At 47.5% G+C, this 24,221-nt stretch overlaps 1 protein-coding gene across 1 annotated transcript in view; it reads left to right on the top strand.

The window, feature by feature from the left end:
• The window catches only part of LOC310771505 (protein LTV1 homolog), a gene marked incomplete at its 3' end in the record, with an annotated part of 65,634 nt that overhangs the window by 28,947 nt on the left and 12,466 nt on the right, over window positions 1-24,221 (top strand). The window contains exon 3 of the mRNA XM_083664101.1: window positions 6,202-6,402. Within this exon, the coding sequence (XP_083520227.1) occupies window positions 6,202-6,402 (201 nt within the window). The remainder of the gene's footprint in view (window positions 1-6,201; window positions 6,403-24,221) is intronic.

The raw sequence follows: 24,221 nt of genomic DNA, 5'->3' as shown, positions 1-24,221 counted from the left end.
TTTTAATGCGGTTGATCACAGACTTCTCAGGCTATTGCTTTAAGGGATGCGGCCGCGCGCCGGTCAAGCCACTGCTGTTATTTGTAGTAACAATGTACAAATACACACACAAAGGATACTGTTGGCAGAGTACATTAAACATTCCACCCCCCATCGCAAGTGATTTTATTCTGCATGTAGAATATTCAGCAGGAATGCACAAATGTCACACAAAGGAATAATAATAATAATAATAATAATAATAATTATGACGTGATAAGATCATTCATTTTAGCACCGCGCGCTCCGCTCTCTTCAATGAGGAAATGGAAATCCAGACCTTGTAGAAAAGTGTCGATTTTCGGGGTTAGGGTTGAAAGTAATTCTCTCTCTTTTCAGAGGCACACAATTACTCACATAAGACCCTACATTTAATAGTTAATTTAATAGTTAGTTTGTGGATTTGGTTTCCAGGGACTTTAATCATCAAGGGGAGACAAAACACGATTGATTTCGTAGGCTGAGAGCGAGAGCCTCCCTGCTTGCTGCATATACTGTACTGTAGGTAGTTGTGCACTGCCGCCCCCTAGTGTCCCACTTTGATACCACATACTAACGGCAAACAGAATTAACGCCGCGTTGCGGTAAAAGACGCTTATTGATCCGTCTACCACTGTACATTAGTGGTTAACTTGGCGCTTCCCGGCTTGGCCTACTTGGCTGCCTTGGCACCTCGCGATTGTGCTTTTCCGGCCTTCGACTTTTTGGCGACTTACAGCTCTTTGCGGCAGGCACTCTCAACTTTTGGCGACTTACAGCTCTTTGCGGCAGGCACTCTCGACATTTGGCGACTTACAGCTCTTTGCGGCAGGCACTCTCGACCTTTTGGCGACTTACAGCTCTTTGCGGCAGGCACTCTCGACCTTTTGGCGACTTACAGCTCTTTGCGGCAGGCACTCTCGACTTTTGGCGACTTACAGCTCTTTGCGGCAGGCACTCTCGACTTTTGGCGACTTACAGCTCTTTGCGGCAGGCACTCTCGACCTTTTGGCGACTTACGACTCTTTGCGGCAGGCACTCTCGACTTTGGCGGCTTACGGCTCTTTGCGGCTGGCACTCTCGACTCGGTCGGGCCTTCGATCTTGGTACGTTAAAGTTTAGCTTGGCGCTTCCCGGCTTGGCCTACTTGGCTGCCTTGGCGCAATCGATTCCGGCCTTCGACCTTTTTGGCGACTTACAGCTATTTGCGGCTGGCACTCTCGACTCGGTCGGGCCTTCGATCTTGGTACGTTAAAGTTTAGCTTGGCGCTACCCGGCTTGGCCTACTTGGCTGCCTTGGCGCAATCCGACTCTCTCTTTCCTATCCCCCCCCAAAAATGAGCCGGGGAATTTACTGCGCCTTACTGGGCGCCATGCTTACGGGGAGCCACCACCAACGAGACATTTTTTTTAAAGTCCGGGACACTGTTCGTTGCCATGCTCGCCGATTGAGGGAGGAGGGTTCTTTGGGCCGCCAGTATGGCCGCCTGCTCCGGGCGGATGTGGCTGGGGAATGCCGATGAGGACCAGCGGCCCATTAGCTGGAGGGAGGCGGAGGACACTCCTTGGTCGGCGGCCGAGGTGGCCGCTCCGATCCTGAAGGAGTGGCTGGAGTAGTTCTTCGTCGGGAGGTTGCATTGCTGGAGCGTCTGCTTGAGGTGCAGGGTGAACCGGGATCTTGTCATGTGGTGACAAGGTGCGATGAGGAACAGGGGAGCCGAGGGGCCGGTCCGGGGCGGTGACGGCCGGTGATGATGTCATCAGATAGCAACCATCCCCCGTATTGTTTATGGTTAAAAAGGGGCAAAGCCGTCTCTACTTTCTGAGACAGCTGAGGTCCTTCAAAGTCTGCCGGACCATGCTGAGGATGTTCTATGAGTCGGTAGTGGCTAGTGCCTTCCTGTATGCTATTGTGTGCTGGGGCAGCAGGCTGAAGGCAGCGGATGCCAACGACTCAACAACTGATCCGTAAGGCCAGGGACATTGTGGGGCTGGATCTGGGCTCTCTGACTGCGGTGTCAGAGAAGAGAACGTTGTCCAGGCTACGTTCCGTGATTTCTAACCCCACATAGGATAAGCAATAACCACGCCCTGTGGCGCTGGGATTGGCCAGGAGCATTGAAGCTTGGGACTAAAACACCTGTTTTTTTTTTTGTTTTGTTTTTTTATCTTTTAAAATAAAGATGTTTAAAAACTATGGCTTGTTACATTTTCAGTGCTGTACCTCTTCTCTGGGTAAGAATTGAGCTTGAAATTAATGATATGATACGTTATATTATATGAGCTATGAACGTGAACACGACATGCCGTTTATGTTATTGCATGTTTTTTGTAGATTGTGTACGTTGTGTAGATTACAATTATTATACTTATTATTATTATTATTACTATGCTAAGGAAGGTAGGTGACCACAATTCATTTCAATGTCCGCTCTCAATGTCCGCGCTCGAAATCGCTGTCCGTTCTCAAGAGCCATTCAGTTGGCTCATGAAATCGCTGGGCTGCGTGCCCTCCAGTGTTGCTCCTGGCTTCGGCCTGAAAGTTGTGCAGTAACACTCATTCTAGCTGATGCTCAGACAAGCTCCATGGGCCAGGGGTGTTAGAATGGCCCCTTGCGTGGTTATTATTATTATTATTATTATTGTTATTATTATTATTATTATTAAATTGTGACTCCCGCTGGCCATTTGCCAGGAAGCGATTTCCGCCAGCGTTGCCAGACGTACGATAATTATCGTATGTGTACGATAATTTCGACCTCTGTACGAGGGGATCCGGATCGAGTCCGTTTATGTACCGGATTCGTATTTCGCAGTGTCCCCACACGGCGCTCACTGCGGGGTACACCTTCCTGCCCTTAAGTCCTCCGAGCGCCACCCCTAGGTCATGTCCGTCCACTATGAAACCTAACGTCCCCTCGTCCATGTCCAGGACGACTAACAGCGAGTCTGGTATTATGAAGGTGTCGTCGGGCTCCAGGAAGGGGGGGTGATAGTGGAGTTGTTGTTTTTTTTTTTTTTTTTTTTTTTTTTTTTAAGATTGTTGTTCAAATAAACCCCCTCAGATCGGCTAAAGTTAAGAAATTATCGTTGTCATCATCACAGAAGCTTCCTAATTTAATTTATCAGTCACCATCAGTCACATGGGGTCACTGGGGACCCAGAGGTAGAAAATAAACAAACTCAGCTGCGTGTAACAGCAAAGATAATTGAGAATGAGAAGGCAAGAGTATATAGTGCCTTTTTGAAAACAGCGCTGCGGCCATTTTGGCCTGAAATACGGCTCCTTGCTGGGGCAGAAGCTTAGTCTCCAAAATGGCGGATTGGCTGTGTGCTGTCGCATCTTTACAATAAAAGGTCTCTGGTTACCGTAAACCTCCGTTTCACAAACACAACAACAAGGAGAGAGACAACTACTTTTCACACTCTGTTTTGGATTAAGAGGATGTCCTGAAGTGTGACGGTGGATTAAAGACTTGATGACGAAACGTCATGTGATCTGGTGGATTATAGTCTTCGTGACAGAAAGAACAGGACACCCGATGGATTAACGTTACATGGATGCGAGTTTTACTGCCGAGTGCGACTTTCTGCTTAACTGCATGTAACGTTAAACTTTTATCGTCCATGTATTCCTGGGAGTGCTTATTCTTTTCGTGAATGGATTATTTTACGTCGCTGGATTTGGAAGGGAAAGCAAATTGCACTACATTTCAGCTGTTGCCGCCAGAATGAGCCGTTCGCCCCATGGACCTTTCGGTCTGCCCAGAGTGCCCGAGATGCTACGGCACTCCAGCTTCAGCACTTCTCCAAGCCGGTTCCCGTCAATCACCGTGAATCTGCCCGGCGGCCTGGAAGTCAGTGCGACCAGGAAGTACGTGGCGTCTCGCGGCGGCCCCGCGGCCTGCATTTCCCCAGCGGCTCCCGGCTCTCGGGGCAGCTGCCTCTACTGGTCTTCGCCCGCGGCCTCTCGCACGTCCGCGCCAAGCGGCCTCTCCCTCCGGCACGCTCACACGCGTTCTTGGGCGTCCACGGCGCGGCGCTTCGTCTTCTGCTCTCCTACCGGGGCCGTCGCAGTGGCGCGCCCCGTGCCACGGGAACGCGCGCTGGGCCTTCTCGTCGGGGCTATGCTGGCAGCCTGTGGTCCGGTCGCTTCGCCAACGTCTTCCAGGGGTAGAGGAGGCTTGTGGGTGCTGATTCGGTCTGCAGATCTGGTGCAAAACAACGCTTCGGAGGCCGGCTTCAAGGGAGATGGACTGCCGTGAAGCTGCTGCTGCTATGATCGGCCAGAGAGAGAGAGGTGACGTAGAACCCTTGCTATATATGTGAGGATTAACTGACGTCATATTTGACGTCATAGCAGACGTCCACGTTATGCTAGAACTTGACTGTCGTCAGGGGATGATCGGATTATGCGTGAGTGGCCTTCTGCTTGAAATATGGTCTAGAGACCTCACTAGTCTGAATTTAACTAATATGAAATAAAAAGGAATCACAGGCAGGCTATATGCTTTTTAGTTAAACTGGTCATAAATTTTAATTAAACTGGGGCCATGCTAATCCAGTTTCAATCATCTGAATTGAACTCAAATTAAATATGAAATGAAAAGGCAGACTTCTCTTGAATTACAGGCAGAGCATATACTTCAGATTGTTAAACAAGTAAAACTGGTCAGGCTAATCCAGTTTCAATAATCTGAATTTAACTCAAATGAAATATGAAAAAAAAAAATGGCCAATGTCCGCGACGCAATAAAAAAATGGCCCCGCGACCCACCAGTTGAGAAACGCTGGACTAGTCGACTAACCGTTTTTAATTTTTCTTTAATTTTTTTTTTTTTTTTAAATCTTTAAAAAACAATGCATTCAGCTCCTATCCTGATAAGCCTAATGACACTGGGGTAAAAAGTTCTTAAAGTCAAACTCTGTATGTGGTTGCCATATTTTGGGGATGTCTAAGAATCTGCCTTTGCTCTTGTAGTAAATGTTATCCAACGTATGGTAGCTTGAGAGTTCATTCCACCAGTGAACTACAGCTGGGGGATTGGATGCTTTCCAATTTAAAGCTATGCATTTCCTAGCTGCCAACAGGGCAAGATCTATGTATTTACTTTGAATGCATTGTTTTTGTTTGGTTGTTTGTCCAATAGTCTTGTTTGTTCTTGGATTATTGTGTATCTTATGCAGTTTTCTTGTTTTGTTTTGTTGTGTTTTGATGTTCTTTGTGGGGGATATGGGATATGGGATATGATAGTCCATGTATGTCGTGTAAATACCTCATGTTCTTTCTTAAAGATTAAAAAAAAACAAAGAAAAAAACGACTAGTCGACTACTAAGCACAGTGTCGACTAGTGGTTTTACTAGTCGACTAGTCTGTGAATGCCCTAGTCCCAACACACATTCTGTCTTCTGCAACGAGCGTAGCCACAAGGAACTGTCCCAACACACATTCTGGATACAACTGCAAATCCACTCCCTCCCCGTCCGGATTTATAGCGAAGGAAAACCTCAGCTGCCTCTTCAGACAGTGTTTATATCCAAAAAAAGGCTTTTCTGGTCTTTCAAACTCAAACTCGATCAGTATGAACGTATTTAACTTTGACATTAGGGCTGGGTATTGGCAAGGATCTCACGATACGATACGTATCACGATACTTGGGTCACGATACGATTGTATCACTATATATTGCGATGCGATACATATTGCGATATATTGCGATATTCTACAGAATTTACTCAAAATTAAATAATAGAGCTAAAGATACAACACACTGTGTACCACCCAGGTAGTGTAATAATATGTACATCACTTTATACTCATAAGTTAGTGAACACATTTAGTCAAAACTACTGAGTGTTGAGTGTGTTACTGAACGCACTGAAATAAAAAGTATTCTTATTGTGTCACTGACCACACGGCTGTGCAAAAACATCCATATGGGAAATATCGATACAGTATCGATTAGGGGTGGGAATCAGCAGAGGCCTGGCATGGCATGGCATGGCCTGCAAACATTTTTTTTTTTTTTTTTAGATCGATACTTGGCGTCCAAATATCGATACAGTATCGGTAAATAAAATAACCCTAACTATAGTTTGTTAACCTGAAATCTGTGCATTCTTTAATGACTGTGTGTGTGTGTGTGTGTGTGTGTGTGTGTGTGTGTGTGTGTGTGTCCCAGGTGGAGGCAGAGGAGCGGCTGGAGGAGCAGAGGAAGTTTGGAGTTTACTTTGACGACGACTACAACTACCTGCAGCACCTGAAGGAGGCGGAGCGTCCCGCGGAGCTGGTGACAGCCGGCCCCACGCACCCCCAACCACGACCTTTTGACCTCCACGATGACGGGGGGGACGAGGAGGGTGAGATGGACCGCGCTGGTCCTGTAAGTTTTACAACGATGACTGTCTCTTAGTACCAGAATGAGATAATTTTACCTCAGATTCATGTTAACACATCTATTCTATTCTATTCTATTCTATTCTATTCTATTCTATTCTATAACCTGCAACCAAAAGTAATATAATTTAAGAATGATTGTTTCCAGACCTTTTTGGAGGAATTATAAAGCCAATTACAAGCTTCCTGAGTTGTACCATTGTCAATACAAGAATTGGACATTCTACGATGATATCGACACTATAATTTGAGCAAGCGCGTCTCTGTCCGTCTCTCTGTCCTTCGCGTATCTCGAGAAGCGTCGGTCGGATCGACCTCAAACCCGCGCGGTGTGTCAACGCAGACCTGACGGAGTGCAGACCACTGTTTTTGTTCCTTCAATATTAATAGAACGTTCAATATGAATTCATTTCCGATAGATTTTGCTCCGCCCATGTGAATCGAACGCTCCTCTTAGGACAAGCTGGGTGGAGCGACGAGAGCACAAAGAAAACATTGCGTGACCTCACCAACTCTGGTCAGTAATGGAGACCACTGAGACGCTGTTTTGAGCAGACACGGACGACTTTTCACCACTAAGTTACACAATCAGAGAGAGATTTCTGCCTTCAGATCGGCTGGCATTTGGATATGCAACGTTGCATATATCAGCAGTGTATTGACAGTAGCAGGCAGCTAACGTTAGCTAGGGAGAGCTACTGTAGCTAAGTCAAGTTACGAAGAGCTGGCTCATCTCTGCAACCATGATGTTCCAATAGCGTAACGTAACGTGACCATTTTTCACTGCTAAGTAGGCTACACAATCGGAGAGAGATTTCTGCCTTCAGATCGCCTGGCATTTGGGTATGCAACGTTAGATATCAGCAGTGTATTGACTATAGCAGGAACTGCCAGCTAACGTTAGCTAGGAAGAGCTAGCTGTTAACATTAGGCAGAGCTGGGTAACGTTACCAATGTTTGCGATCGTATTAAAATAAATTCAAAATTCTATTTTCATCTGTCTTTCTATCAGCGTCATTAAACAGCGGACACGGAGACCACTGAGACAGACATAAAGACAATTTCACTGCGAAGTACACAATCGGAGAGAGATTTCTGCCTTCAGATCAGCTGGCATTTGGATAACGTTAGCTAGGAAGAGCTAGCTAAGTAAAGTTAAGCAGAGCTGGGTCATCTCTGCAACCATGTTTCAAAAGCCTCACGTGACGATTGTTCACTGCTAAGCACACAATCAGAGAGAGATTTCTGCCTTCAGATCGCCTGGCATTTGGGTAGGCTATGCAACGTTACATATCAGCACTGTATAGCAGGCACTGGCTAACGTTAGTGCAGGAATACGGTAGTTGTAGGGTTGGGAGAAAAAGTAGTGCCGAATGAGACGGCTGTTTGGCGGAAAAGTAAAGCGCTGAAAATTGTCAAAATAGAGCGTGCATGTACACAGATATTGATTTGTTTAGGTGGGTGTTGTTTTAGGTGGCTAAATTAGGTTTTAGTTCTTGGCCCCCTGAACTAGAGAGACAGAGCTGTGGAGGCTGTTGCTCCAGAGTGCCGAGTCTCGATACACGGTGCGCTCAGCGTCCAGAACACTGGACCTATTTCAGTTAGTGTATGGAACTAGCTGATAGGACCCCACTTCAAACAAACCCAACTATCCCTTTAAGTATGACTCAAGTCCAAGTCTCAAGTCCAAGTCCCCATCTCTGGATGACACTGATTTGATATGATACTGTCTATTGCTTTTAAGCCCAATACACAGATAATATATAAGTCAGAATACCAGCCAGAAACAAACACCTACTAACGCCTGATAGCTTCCTATTTATTAGCAGTCGGGTTCCCAGAGTAAAACCTGCCCATTTCCACCACTGCAAATGAGCATTGTATCATCTGCTGCATGCATCATGTCTGCTTAAAACACGGCATAACTCAAACTAAGGAATTCAAAGCATGTAGGCTACTGTATTATCCTCACTAATCAATCAATCAATCAGCATTGATTAGTTGACATTATTATTAGACATTCCCTTAATGTTAAAGTCGAGGTGAACCGGAGGCGAATGCAAATGCTCGAGCGTCGGAGACTCAAACAAATCTTGTCTGAGATGACAGGGTTGAGAGGCGGACCACAAGCCGCACAATGCCGGGTGTCGATGATTTGATTTGACAATTCTGGGGACTGGCTTTGGCATTGGCCAATCATGGCGTGTTCCACCCCTCAAATCCAGTGGGATTCAGCGTGTTGTCGTGCTACGTGAGTGGGATCCGCGGAGTACCAGGCAGCCAGCTGCTTCGTGCGGAGCGAGCGGACAATCCGATGCATGGGTGCTGCCCGCCCGCCTGGAATCTCCGAGGGCGACCCCTGACAACCAGGCTCTCAAGCGCGCGCCTTTATCACTATTGCTGTAAATACGATATTCCTGGAATGTGCGTTTTTAATGAGCCAGTTACATTTCTTTGCATTCTTAGAGATTATTGTTTTTGTTTCTTGTTCATGTTTCATACAATTGGCCAAGTTAGTACTTAGTTTATGGGATAGGAATTCTGCCAGATGACAGGCACTAGGTGCCATTTTCTCTTTCTTTTGGAAGAGAAAAGTATCCTGAAATGAAGATTTGATTGACAGCTGCCATGTCGTGATATGATTGGTTGAAATGGGGTAGAAATTTGATAGTACTAGGTGACGTCAGCAAACTGTAGATTACTGTTATCAATGAAATCTTGAAAAATGAACTTTTGATGTGAAAAAGTGTGAAAAACTAAAGAAATTATGATTTTGTTTTGTGTGTGCACACATTATTAAATAGGTGCACTGCATACCCAGGTATTTGAACTAAAAGAAAAGAAAAGTCATTTTTGGGTTCAGCTCGACTTTAACACATTGACTGCCAGCCGTTTTTTTTTGCTGTAGGTAGCTTTTGCCAAGCCGTTTTTTGAGGATTCTGGCTCATTTTACAAGAGCCGAGGATTCTTTTCTGCTTGGAGTTTGTGAACATACTAATAGAATGTGTACTTTCTCTGTCTAAAAGAGTTAGTTTGTAGAGTTAGTAGTTATGTAGATATGAGCCGTTGAGTACAGCATGGTTTCAGCGTCTGAGACAGAAAGCTGAGATAATCGCAGTTTTGTGAAATTCAATCAAACAGGCAGAACAGTCACTTTAACCATTTATTTTTTGGCATCAGTGAGACATCAGACATCTGAACAATAGTTTTTTTCAATAATAGAGGAATAATACAATAATAAAATAAATAAATGTCAAAATAAATACAAAACAAGAGCAGACCACAGGTCACTCAGCTTTTTTTTTTTTTTATAGTTTTTTTTTTTTTTATATAGGTTTTTTCGGTTTGTGATCAAAACGGTTTGGGCTCGTACACCGAATCCAGAACCGCTCCAAAATGTAATGGGTACTTCCTTGGCCCATGTTACACCCATCCACAAAGTTACATGAAAATCGGCAGGTGCTTTTATGTATTCCTGCTAGCTAGCAAACAATCAAACGAAGAGCATCAAAGACAAAACCTCCCTGGCAGGTTTTTTTTTTTTTTTACGACCCATGCCTACTCAGTGCCACTGAGCTTAGAACTTGTCTGAGTGGTACACCTCATAGCAGCGAGCCCTGTGTAATGGGACCTTACATATAACACAAAAGTAGCGTGTCTCGCTTCTAAGATTATTCTTTGTACAAACCCTACACCTCCTTGCTGGGTGAGCTTGTTTGCGTGAGGCTGGATACATGGCCATTACATGGCCTGCTAGATCGACATCCAGCCTGCGGATGTCCAGGTATGGTGCCCGGGGCATGGTTGCAGGTTGGTCACTGCTGCCCTCCCCCCCACCCCCCACCTCCTCCCCCCCACCCCCCACCTCCTCCCCCACCTCCTCCCCGCCACCCCCCACCTCCTCCCCCACCCCCCTCCTCTCCACCACAGGTGTGGTCCATGCAGAGACAACACTCAGGATGAAAGCCATCAAAGTTTTACACTTTCTCTGTGGGTGTTTAGCTTTGTACACAACAAAGGCGTTATAAAAAGACATCTGAAACATGTACATGACAAATTTGAAAGGCCACCTGGATGTCTTCCTGGCAAAGGGATAGTATGCGATGTTCTGGTCCAATCGGTCTACCCCATTCATGTACTTGTTGTAGTCTACAACGCACTTGGGTTTTGTGTGTGGGACCCTCTCTCTGCTGCCTTTCTGCCTGACCTGCACTGTCTCCATCGTGTCCTCGTGCATAGTGGAAACCATTTTCACGATTCGCTTGTCGCGCCAGGCCAGAACCATGGTGCCACCATTGTGGCGCATGACCGTTTCCCCCATCTTCACTGTGTGGTTGGTAACCTTCGTAGCAGGTGGCTCGCCCCTGTTCTTCCTCAGAGTGCCACAGACATGTGTCTGACACTCCAGCAGCTGTGCACACATTCCAACAGAGTTGTAGTAGTTGTCCATGTATAAATGGTAACCCTGCCCTGCCAAGTCCCCGAGGAGGAACTCCACCGTCTCACCTAGGGAGGACCGCTCACCACAGTAGGGCTTCATGCTGTAGCAGTAACCTGTCTGGGAGTCACAGAGAATGTATGATTTTATCCCATACTTTATGGGTTTCTGTGGGTTGTACACCTTGAAGGCCAACCGCCCACGCCACAGGAGCATCCCCTCATCAATACTGATGTCTTGACCTGGTGTGAACATGGCTCTGAACTTTCCTAACAGGTCATTCAATACAGGCCGGACCTTGTACAACCTGTCTGCACCATCAACATCAAAATTGTTAGAGAAATGGAGGAATCTGGTTAGCAGTTGAAAGCGGTTGCGAGACATGGTTTTGTTGAAGTAGGGGGTAGCAGACACTTCATTTGTGGTCCAGTACATGGACAGTTCAGGCTTCTTCACGATCCCAGTGAGGAAGTATAGTCCCAAGAAGCTCTTGATTTCTGCCACATCAGTGTCCTTCCACCTCCCAAGCCTTGAATGTGGCAGAGCCTCGCTCACTTGACTGATGCACTGATGTGCATACAGATTAGTTTGTGCTACAATGGCCTGGAGCAGCTCATCGTCCAGGAAGAGCTGGAAAAAGTCCACTGGTTGAGCAGGAGCACCACCAGTATGAGGACCCGGTTCTGCTGTGAATGGGATGTGGGTTGGCTCCCAGTCAACATCACTCCACTCAGCAGGACCTGCAGGCTGGGGACGTTTCCCGCTTCCAGCTCCATCTGCAAATTATAGAAATACATAATTACCATAAAATAGTGTTTTTCATATGTGTGGTACTGAATTCTGGAGTTCTAGAATTTCTGGAATTCTGGCTGGAACCTGTGATGTGAAAATAAACCTGATTCTGAAGAGTGATCTTACCCATTTTCCTGGCACCAGAGGATGTGGCACCAGATGCTGTAGCGCTACAGCTGGCTACAGGCTCATCTTCAGAGTCTGAAAATCAAGATTCAAGATTTTTATTGTCACTCCATGGTACAAGTATCACGTGTGAAATTCTTGTGCTGTGAACTCCGTTTACAACATAGTACAAATATAACAGGGCATTGAGTGCAAAAAAACAACAACAAGAGACAACAATCAATAAGGCAGTATAGTGATAAGACATACTGCCTTATTGATTGTTGTGTCTCTTGTTGTTCAGTAAAATGAATTGACAATTTTGTACAGTCATAGTAATTACATTTACACAAGTTACACAAGTCATCTCAAACATCGTCTTACCACTGCTGCTCTGTGGAGCTTCGCTCCTCGACGGGGCCCATTCTTCCTCAGAATCCTCCGCGTCTGGAGAAGATGTGAGGTCGCTCGACTCGGACGACTCAGTCAGCCCAGCAGCCGCAGCGGCGACATGCATGGGCTCACCCCGTTCCTCATCCGAGACCTCGGAATCGGTCTCCGGCACAAGCTCGTTTCGGACGGAAAAGAAATCCAGCAGTGATCTCTGATCCGCCGATCGCTTGCGTGCAGCCGCCGAAGACCGCTTGCGTTTGGCCGGCATGGCACAAACACAAACACCACCCACTCCCAACTAAACTAAAACTGAAAATACTAACTAAACTAAACTGAAATAAAACAACTACTGCTACGACTAGATCAAACTGAACTGAAATAAGGCTAATCTACCGGCTACCAACTCGATCAAACTGAACTAGAATAAACGCTAAATACTAATACTAAAATGAACTGACGCTAACGCTAAGCTAACTACAATGAACACTAACTGTAACTACCGCTAACTATCTAAACAAAGTCTACTATAAAGACTATACTAAACACTACTACTGTACTAACAACTAACAAACTAAATCAACTACGCTAACAAAATCGCTCTAAATCTGACTCTAAATTGCTAAATTCTCTATGTATAAATCGCTATATAATGCTGTATCTCTCTGTCTCAACTTACCTACTTCAAACCCACGCCGACCAAAGGATGCCGCCTTCCTTATATAGAAATCTTTGTTAGAGTACTTCCGGGGCAGCGGGAGAGGTCGGATCCACATTCACATATTGCCCAAGGGCCTCACCTAGTGGAAACCACTGAAAAACGATCGTTCGACGTGTTAACATGTCGCTGGCAGTCAACAGCTGGATTCTGAAAACGTGTTAACACGTCGTTGGCAGTGAACGTGTTAATGAGCAAAAAAAAAAAAAAAAAAAAAAAAAATCACAGGTCCCAAATCTCAAGTCAAGTCGCAAGTCTTTGAGGACAAGTCTCAAATCACTGTATGTGCACGAGTTAAGTATGACTCAAGTCCAAGTCTCTGGATGACACTGATTTGATATGATGAGACTGTATATTGTTTTTAAGCCCAATACACAGATAAGTTGGAATACCAGCCAGCATTAGCTCTAGCCAGGCTAGCCATTGTAGCAATAACAAGATTCAAGACTTTTATTGTCACTCCGTAGTGCAAGTATCACTTGTGAAATTCTTGTGCTGTGGACTCCGTTTACAACATAGTACAAATATAACCGGGCATATGAGTGCAGGAAAACAACAAGAGACACAACAAGCAATAAGGCAGTAGAGTGATAAGACAAGTCAGAGACAGTGGCATATTCACTGCACATAGGTGCACATGGCATGTGCATACCTTAGACATACTTAAACATAGTTGACGTTCTGTTTGCACAGGTGCAAATAGCATATACCCAATTAAACATACAATTAAACATTAGACATACATAATGGTAGCAGCTACAGTACGGTACAGTACAGCTACCCACACTATTTGTGTATGTTAAGGAGTCTCGTGGCCTGCGGGAAGAAACTGTCCCTCAAGCGATTTGTGTGTGCTTTTGGGACCCTGTATCTCCTCCCTGAGGGTAACGGGGAGAACAGGCTGTTGTGGGGATGGTTTGTGTCTTTGATGATCTTCAGGGAACAGTTGATAACAATGCACGCACACATACAAACGCCGTAGCAACATGCCCACAGATAGAAGTTAGATTATTTTTCCTGGGGGGGGGGGCACATGAGAAACCCAGATTGTTGCCGGCGTTTTTGTTTTGTTTTATTTTGTCATGTCGTAATCATGTCTAATTTGATCACTAGGTGAAATGATAGAAAACGTACTGGGCACTTATTCTCCTGAATTTAGTAGATTAAAAATCACTCGGAACAGCCAATTGATGTCATCTCATTGGATTGTTCTTAGCCTGGCTCCAGACCTTCGAAGCCACGCCCACTCCACCGTTGTGGATTTGGCTCTTCTTGAAAAAGAGGAAATGAGTTTATGAGTTGACGATGAAGTCTGGTGTGGTTTGTCTTAGACCTCCCGGGCCAGGCAGAAGCATCATGAGAGGGGCTGCATCTGGCCCAGGTCTGGGGTTAGACCGTCTACAGCTGATTTGAATGAGACACAAATAAGGGTAGCCTCAAACAGCACAAGTCACTGGTATACAATACTTCCATGTCTGTATGTCTGTCCTTTGCGGGGGGGGGGGGGGGGGGGGGCATGGTGTGGTGCATGGGGCGGACTGTACTAGTGCTAACTTAATTGATGTAGAACTGTTGTAAAATGATTTACAAAGTGCTTTACTGACCAACACAACATCAGCAGCGGTAATAAAACTATAGTAAACTGGGTATTCACGGGGTCTTGAAGAGTATTAAAAGATGGTAAATCAATTTAGGGAAGACCAAGACCCTTGAAAAGTATTGAAAATCTTAGGTCGATTTCAAATTCAAGACCCTTTAAATGTGTTATTTTTTCGATGTGAATAGATGTGTTTTCATGACGTTCACGGAGTTAAAAATAATTTGCGTGCTTTTAAAACAAACAAATGTGACGTTGCATGCATGTGACAGTGTGGGTGTGTCCGTGGGGCGTCCCCCCTCCGCTCTTTCACTCATTCAGTTCTACACAACAAACATGGCTGCTGTGAGCGCATGCGGTCTAGTCCGGTCTTGTCTTCTTGGACATGATGCACAGAGAGTGAAATATGGAGGTAATGTGCTTACATTACGTTGCTGACAAGTACGGACACTAGGTACATAGCCCGTCTGTAAACAATGTTTAAAAGTGCGGAGGCGAACTGGCGAAGGGAGCTGACCAATCGCCGACAAACATCCTGACTTCAAAGAGCAACAGGTTAGCGATTGTGATCGATAACATAATTACATTCCCTCAAATAAGTCGTCAAACGATTTTTATTTTGTGACAAGCAGACATTTTTCACCGTCAGTTTGAAGGAGGAAATGTGCTCAGTACGAGCGACCCTCTGCCAAGTAACCTTATTGAGTCATGACGCTGTTTATTTAATAGGGTGATCTGGTTGTAGAAATAAAACATTTACATCAGAAAGACGTTGAAAGCAATGATTGATAATCAATGAAATCTAATGTTTTTCTGCAAATTGCATCATCGGGAGGTTGATTCTGGCACTCAATCAATATTGTGATATGAGACTAGATATGGCAAGGCTGTCCAAACCTTTTTGAATGGGGGCCAGATTTGATCATGTGAAAATACCTGGGGGCCAGCTACTTTTTGCATCGTATGGATTATAAGGGGGGGGGAGACACATATTGTGTGTTTTTTGGTGGTGCATCGTATGGATTATAAGGGGGGGGGACATATTGTATGTGTTTTTTGTTGGTGCATCGTATGGATTATAAGGGGGGGGGGACATATTGTATGTGTTTTTTGTTGGTGCATCATATGGATTATAAGGGGGGGGGACACATATTGTGTGTTTTTTGGTGGTGCATCGTATGGATTATAAGGGGGGGGGACATATTGTATGTGTTTTTTGTTGGTGCATCATATGGATTATAAGGGGGGGGGGACACATATTGTGTGTTTTTTGGTGGTGCATCGTATGGATTATAAGGGGGGGGGAGACAAATATTGTGTGTTTTTTGGTGGTGCATCGTATGGATTATAAGGGGGGGGGACATATTGTATGTGTTTTTTGTTGGTGCATCATATGGATTATAAGGGGGGGGGGACACATATTGTGTGTTTTTTGGTGGTGCATCGTATGGATTATAAGGGGGGGGGGACACATATTGTGTGTTTTTTGGTGGTGCATCGTATGGATTATAAGGGGGGGGGGACACATATTGTGTGTTTTTTGGTGGTGCATCATATGGATTATAAGGGGGGGGGGACATATTGTATGTGTTTTTTGTTGGTGCATCATATGGATTATAAGGGGGGGGGACACATATTGTGTGTTTTTTGGTGGTGCATCGTATGGATTATAAGGGGGGGGGACACATATTGTGTGTTTTTTGGTGGTGCATCGTATGGATTATAAGGGGGGGGAGGACACATATTGTGTGTTTTTTGGTGGTGCATCGTATGGATTATAAGGGGGGGGGACACATATTGTGTGTTTTTTGGTGGTGCATCGTATGGATTATAAGGGGGGGGGGACATATTGTATGTGTTTTTTGGTGGTGCATCATATGGATTATAAGGGGGGGGGGACACATATTGTGTGTTTTTTGGTGGTGCATCGTATGGATTATAAGGGGGGGGGGACACATATTGTGTGTTTTTTGGTGGTGCATCGTATGGATTATAAGGGGGGGGGACACATATTGTGTGTTTTTTGGTGGTGCATCATATGGATTATAAGGGGGGGGGGACATATTGTATGTGTTTTTTGGTGGTGCATCATATGGATTATAAGGGGGGGGGGACACATATTGTGTGTTTTTTGGTGGTGCATCGTATGGATTATAAGGGGGGGGGGACATATTGTATGTGTTTTTTGGTGGTGCATCATATGGATTATAAGGGGGGGGACACACATATTGTGTGTTTTTTGGTGGTGCATCGTATGGATTATAAGGGGGGGGGGACACATATTGTGTGTTTTTTGGTGGTGCATCGTATGGATTATAAGGGGGGGGGACACATATTGTGTGTTTTTTGGTGGTGCATCGTATGGATTATAAGGGGGGGGGACACATATTGTGTGTTTTTTGGTGGTGCATCGTATGGATTATAAGGGGGGGGAGGACACATATTGTGTGTTTTTTGGTGGTGCATCGTATGGATTATAAGGGGGGGGGACACATATTGTGTGTTTTTTGGTGGTGCATCGTATGGATTATAAGGGGGGGGGGACATATTGTATGTGTTTTTTGGTGGTGCATCGTATGGATTATAAGGGGGGGGGGACACATATTGTGTGTTTTTTGGTGGTGCATCGTATGGATTATAAGGGGGGGGGACACATATTGTGTGTTTTTTGGTGGTGCATCGTATGGATTATAAGGGGGGGGAGGACACATATTGTGTGTTTTTTGGTGGTGCATCGTATGGATTATAAGGGGGGGGGGGACACATATTGTGTGTTTTTTGGTGGTGCATCGTATGGATTATAAGGGGGGGGGGACACATATTGTGTGTTTTTTGGTGGTGCATCATATGGATTATAAGGGGGGGGGGACACATATTGTGTGTTTTTTGGTGGTGCATCGTATGGATTATAAGGGGGGGGGACACATATTGTGTGTTTTTTGGTGGTGCATCGTATGGATTATAAGGGGGGGGGGACACATATTGTGTGTTTTTTGGTGGTGCATCGTATGGATTATAAGGGGGGGGGGACACATATTGTGTGTTTTTTGGTGGTGCATCGTATGGATTATAAGGGGGGGGGACACATATTGTGTGTTTTTTGGTGGTGCATCGTATGGATTATAAAAGGGGGGACACATATTGTGTGTTTTTTGGTGGTGCATCGTATGGATTATAAGGGGGGGAGGACACATATTGTGTGTTTTTTGGTGGTGCATCGTATGGATTATAAGGGGGGGGGGGCACATATTGTGTTTTTTGGTGGTGCATCGTATGGATTATAACGGGGGGGGGACACATATTGTGTGTTTTTTGGTGGTGCATCGTATGGATTATAAGGGGGGAGGACACATATTGTGTGTTTTTTGGTGGTGCATCGTATGGATTATAAGGGGGGGGGGACACATATTGTGTGTTTTTTGGTGGTGCATCGTATGGATTATAAGGGGGGGGGGACACATATTGTGTGTTTTTTGGTGGTGCATCGTATGGATTATAAGGGGGGGGGGACACATATTGTGTGTTTTTTGGTGGTGCATCGTATGGATTATAAGGGGGGGGTCACATATTGTGTGTTTTTTGGTGGTGCATCGTATGGATTATAAGGGGGGGGGGACACATATTGTGTGTTTTTTGGTGGTGCATCGTATGGATTATAAGGGGGGGGGGACACATATTGTATGGATTATAAGGGGGGGGGGACACATATTGTGTGTTTTTTGGTGGTGCATCGTATGGATTATAAGGGGGGGGGACACATATTGTGTGTTTTTTGGTGGTGCATCGTATGGATTATAAGGGGGGGGGAGACACACATATTGTATGGATTATAAGGGGGGGGGACACATATCGTATGGATTATAAGGGGGGGGGACACATATTGTATGGATTATAAGGGGGGGGACACATATCGTATGGATTATAAGGGGGGGGGACACATATTGTATGGATTATAAGGGGGGGGACACATATCGTATGGATTATAAGGGGGGGGACACATATTGTATGGATTATAAGGGGGGGGGACACATATCGTATGGATTATAAGGGGGGGGGGGCACATATTGTATGGATTATAAGGGGGGGGACACACATTGTATGGATTATAAGGGGGGGGGACACATATCGTATGGATTATAAGGGGGGGGGGACACATATCGTATGGATTATAAGGGGGGGGGGACACATATATTGTATGGATTATAAGGGGGGGGACACACATATCGTATGGATTATAAGGGGGGGGGGACACATATTGTATGGATTATAAGGGGGGGGGACACATATTGTATGGATTATAAGGGGGGGGGGACACATATTGTATGGATTATAAGGGGGGGGGGAACACATATTGTATGGATTATAAGGGGGGGGGGGACACATATTGTATGGATTATAAGGGGGGGGACACATATTGTATGGATTATAAGGGGGGGGGACACATATTGTATGGATTATAAGGGGGGGGGGACGCGTTCATAAATCACTGAAATGAGAGTGAGAAGGTACAGTACATTACAATGGCACTCCCAATTTACAAACACAATAACTTTATTTAAAATAATAACAAATGTAAATGTAATAATGAGTTACAAACCTGGGCTATAGTTGTACCTTACTGTTTAGCTTGCTTGTCAAAGTTTACCCACTGGTCTCTCCTGATTGAAATAGTGTTATAAAAGGGCCTGTTGCAGAGTTAACTGTGAACCATTTACTGCTCAGTGTCTGTGCAGAGTTTCTCACACCATAAATAGATTTTGACCGCCACATATATTAATTTCAATTTAACCTCTTTATTTTGCTCTCAGTCTTACCACCATGATCCCCTCAAATCCTCAGGGAAACACTGTTGTGTGCACGTTATTGTTATAAATATACTTTATATATATATTTTTTAAGTTTAAATAAACCTTGCCTTTGGGTTAGTCACTCAATTTATTCTCTTGCGCTGTATTCCTTCCCGGCCTATCTGAATTCTGTTGTATTGATACAGTGCATATAAATTATGGCAAACTAACACTGTTTAGTTTTCAAACTCAAAATGTATAGTAAGTGTTTCTTTAAAGGCGTGTCGCTGATGTAACCGGTTACAGCTCGAAGTGGCGATGGGGTCTTGAAATTTATTGGAACGGTTTTGAAAAGTATTGAATTTAACTTCAGGATTGCTGCATATACCCTGGTAAATAAAAGTATTGAATTTAACTTCAGGATTGCTGCATATACCCTGGTAAATAAAAGTATTGAATTTAACTTCAGGATTGCTGCATATACCCTGGTAAATAAAAGTATTGAATTTAACTTCAGGATTGCTGCATATACCCTGGTAAATAAAAGCAATGAGAAGTATAATAAGGTGAAGAGAGAAAACAAAAATAATACAGAAAAATCGATTGAATGAAGCACGTTTTTTCCCCCTTCTGATTCCCCCCCATTTTCTCCCCAATTGTACTTGGCCAATTTACCCCCTGCTCCACCCTCTGCCGATCTGGGGAGAGCCGTAGACTAGCACCATGCTTCCTCTGACACATGCGCAGTTGCCATCCGCTTCTATTCACCTGACAGCGGGGAGCTTCACCGGCAGGATGTAGCACATGGGAGGATCCCGCTATTCCCACCAGCCCCCATCCGCCCCGAACAGGTGCCCCGACTGACCAGAGGAGGCGCTAGTGCAGCGATCAGGGCACATACCCCTAATCCGGCTTCCCACCCGCAGACACAGCCAATTCTGACTGGATGGAAGCCCGACCCAGCCGGCGGTAACACGGGGGCGCAAACCTGCAACCCTCGTGTTGGTAGGCAGGGAATCTACTAGGGATGGGCATTTGGAAAAAATTACATAATCAAAATTTGGGAAAATGAACGATCAATTATCGATTATTGATAGCATAATAATAATATTTTATTTTATTATTCTTTTTTTTTTACTCTGGTAATAACGTTGTGCATTCTCGGCCGGCTGTGGCGATGCCGCTGTGTACTAAGAATACATCAGACAACAGTAGCGCTGTGACGAACACAATGCAGCCAAACAAACATGTAGGCTACTGTACTCACATTTTGAAAGTAGAGCCGTTTTCCCACATGCGTACCGGAAAATTACCTGTAAGTCAATATCGGACATTTCCCTTCACACCTGGGCGCTCGCATGTGGGAATATAGCAGCGAAATTGCCTGTATGTTGGGGGGCGGGGGGAGGGGCGGAGCTTATTTTGGGGGTCGGCAAAACTCCGATGGTGAAATAAGTTTGCTTGTCACACAATAAATCACACTCGTTTGACTTTAGAGCAGCGTCAAGCCAGCGTAATAAACACAGCCGATTTCCCCCCTCCCCTCTCTGCTCGAGAGAGGCCAGTCCTTCAGTCCTCCGCACTTCGCAGCAGCCTGACACAGGACAGACACGGCGAGAATGGCAGTGGCTTGCAATGTATGTAGAGAAAGCAAATGCACGAAGCGAAATGTGGAAGTAGTTTGCTTTGATGTGCGCGAATGATTAGATGATGCACGCTGGAAGTGAACGTTAAGCAACGTGTGTACACCTCGCCCATGAGAGAAGGACCGGCAAATTACTGGACCCGTTCTACACTTGTGTCCCTGATCGCGCATACCGCTCTTCTGACTGGCTCGAAACTGGTGAAATGTCCGCGACGACGGGGTCGCGCTTATACCGGAAAACAACTTTCACACATGCAGGCATTAGACCGCGTTCCGGTCATTTAGCGGTAAAAAGCGCATGTGGGAAAACGGCTTAGGACTCAGCTCACCGTCAGGCTTACAAGCTTGTGACAAAAACCTCATCTGTCCTGATGGTCGATTTCCATCCAACTGCTCTCAGTCCCACGTGTGGATATTATTATTTGCCACGAGATGTGTGTGAATTGATTCAGGTGGGCGTCCTGAGCAAGGCCGGATTAATTTAATAGTAACATGGATTAATTTAATAGTAACATGGATTAATTTAATAGTAACATGGATTCATTTAATAGTAACATGGATTCATTTAATAGTAACATGGATTAATTTAATAGTAACATGGATTAATTTAATAGTAACATGGATTCATTTAATAGTAACATGGATTTATTTAATAGTAACATGGGCCCTGGGGCTATGAATTTTTTGAAGACCGACACCCCTTGGTCCAAGTCTCAAGCAAGTCCCAAGTAATTTTGTTTTGGGCAAGTCAAGTCAAGTCAAGTCACAGGTTTTGTCAAGTCAAGTCAAGTCGAGTCCTTAGTTAAGTCAAGTCACTTTATTTTCCACAAGGAGAGAGCAGGGAAAGGGAGGAGGTGGGGAAGGAGAGCGGGGGGGGGGTGGTGGGGGAGGAGAGAGCAGGGAAAGGGAGGAGGTGGGGAAGGAGAGCGGGGGGTGTGTGGGAGAGGAGAGAGCAGGGAAAGGGAGGAGGTGGGGAAGGAGAGCGGGGGGGGTGTGGGAGAGGAGAGAGCAGGGAAAGGGAGGAGGTGGGGGGGGTGGGGGAGGAGAGAGCAGGGAAAGGGAGGAGGTGGGGAAGGAGAGCGGGGAGGGGGTGGGGGAGGAGAGAGCAGGGAAAGGGAGGAGGTGGGGAAGGAGAGCGGGGGGTGTGTGGGAGAGGAGAGAGCAGGGAAAGGGAGGAGGTGGGGAAGGAGAGCGGGGGGGGGTGGGGGAGGAGAGAGCAGAGAAAGGGAGGAGGTGGGGAAGGAGAGCGGGGGGGGTGGGGGAGGAGAGAGCAGGGAAAGGGAGGAGGTGGGGAAGGAGAGCGGGGGGGGTGTGGGAGAGGAGAGAGCAGGGAAAGGGAGGAGGTGGGGAAGGAGAGCGGGGGGGGGGGTGGGAGAGGAGAGAGCAGGGAAAGGGAGGAGGTGGGGAAGGAGAGCGGGGGGGGGGGTGGGAGAGGAGAGAGCAGGGAAAGAGCGGGGGGGGTGTGGGAGAGGAGAGAGCAGGGAAAGGGAGGAGGTGGGGAAGGAGAGCGGGGGGGGGTGGGAGAGGAGAGAGCAGGGAAAGGGAGGAGGTGGGGAAGGAGAGCGGGGGGGGGGGGTGGGAGAGGAGAGAGCAGGGAAAGGGAGGAGGTGGGGAAGGAGAGCGGGGGGGGTGTGGGAGAGGAGAGAGCAGGGAAAGGGAGGAGGTGGGGAAGGAGAGCGGGGGGGGGTGGGAGAGGAGAGAGCAGGGAAAGGGAGGAGGTGGGGAAGGAGAGCGGGGGGGGGGGTGGGAGAGGAGAGAGCAGGCAGGGAAAGGGAGGAGGTTGGGAAGGAGAGCGGGGGGGGTGGGAGAGGAGAGAGCAGGGAAAGGGAGGAGGTGGGGAAGGAGAGCGGGGGGGGTGGGAGAGGAGAGAGCAGGGAAAGGGAGGAGGTGGGGAAGGAGAGCGGGGGGGGGGGTGGGAGAGGAGAGAGCAGGGAAAGGGAGGAGGTGGGGAAGGAGAGCGGGGGGGGGGGTGGGAGAGGAGAGAGCAGGGAAAGGGAGGAGGTGGGGAAGGAGAGCGGGGGGGGGGTGGGAGAGGAGAGAGCAGGGAAAGGGAGGAGGTGGGGAAGGAGAGCGGGGGGGGGTGGGAGAGGAGAGAGCAGGGAAAGGGAGGAGGTGGGGAAGGAGAGCGGGGGGGGGGTGGGAGAGGAGAGAGCAGGGAAAGGGAGGAGGTGGGGAAGGAGAGCGGGGGGGGGGTGGGAGAGGAGAGAGCAGGGAAAGGGAGGAGGTGGGGAAGGAGAGCGGGGGGGGTGTGGGAGAGGAGAGAGCAGGGAAAGGGAGGAGGTGGGGAAGGAGAGCGGGGGGGGGTGGGAGAGGAGAGAGCAGGGAAAGGGAGGAGGTGGGGAAGGAGAGCGGGGGTGGGAGAGGAGAGAGCAGGGAAAGGGAGGAGGTTGGGAAGGAGAGCGGGGGGGGTGGGAGAGGAGAGAGCAGGGAAAGGGAGGAGGTGGGGAAGGAGAGCGGGGGGGGGGGGTGGGAGAGGAGAGAGCAGGGAAAGGGAGGAGGTGGGGAAGGAGAGCGGGGGGGGGTGTGGGAGAGGAGAGAGCAGGGAAAGGGAGGAGGTGGGGAAGGAGAGCGGGGGGGGGGGTGGGAGAGGAGAGAGCAGGGAAAGGGAGGAGGTGGGGAAGGAGAGCGGGGGGGGTGTGGGAGAGGAGAGAGCAGGGAAAGGGAGGAGGTGGGGAAGGAGAGCGGGGGGGGGGTGGGAGAGGAGAGAGCAGGGAAAGGGAGGAGGTGGGGAAGGAGAGCGGGGGGGGGGTGGGAGAGGAGAGAGCAGGCAGGGAAAGGGAGGAGGTTGGGAAGGAGAGCGGGGGGGGTGGGAGAGGAGAGAGCAGGGAAAGGGAGGAGGTGGGGAAGGAGAGCGGGGGGGGGGTGGGAGAGGAGAGAGCAGGGAAAGGGAGGAGGTGGGGAAGGAGAGCGGGGGGGGGGTGGGAGAGGAGAGAGCAGGGAAAGGGAGGAGGTGGGGAAGGAGAGCGGGGGGGGGGGTGGGAGAGGAGAGAGCAGGGAAAGGGAGGAGGTGGGGAAGGAGAGCGGGGGTGGGGGGTGGGAGAGGAGAGAGCAGGGAAAGGGAGGAGGTGGGGAAGGAGAGCGGGGGGGGGTGGGAGAGGAGAGAGCAGGGAAAGGGAGGAGGTGGGGAAGGAGAGCGGGGGGGGGGGGTGGGAGAGGAGAGAGCAGGGAAAGGGAGGAGGTGGGGAAGGAGAGCGGGGGGGGTGTGGGAGAGGAGAGAGCAGGGAAAGGGAGGAGGTGGGGAAGGAGAGCGGGGGGGGGTGGGAGAGGAGAGAGCAGGGAAAGGGAGGAGGTGGGGAAGGAGAGCGGGGGGGGGGGGTGGGAGAGGAGAGAGCA

The sequence above is a fragment of the Poromitra crassiceps genome (genome assembly GCF_964638095.1).
Source record: "Poromitra crassiceps genome assembly, contig: HAP1_SCAFFOLD_714, whole genome shotgun sequence".
Lineage (NCBI taxonomy): Eukaryota > Metazoa > Chordata > Actinopteri > Beryciformes > Melamphaidae > Poromitra > Poromitra crassiceps.
Note: the sequence above shows the minus strand (reverse complement) of the source record. Positions and strands in the feature narration are given on the sequence as shown.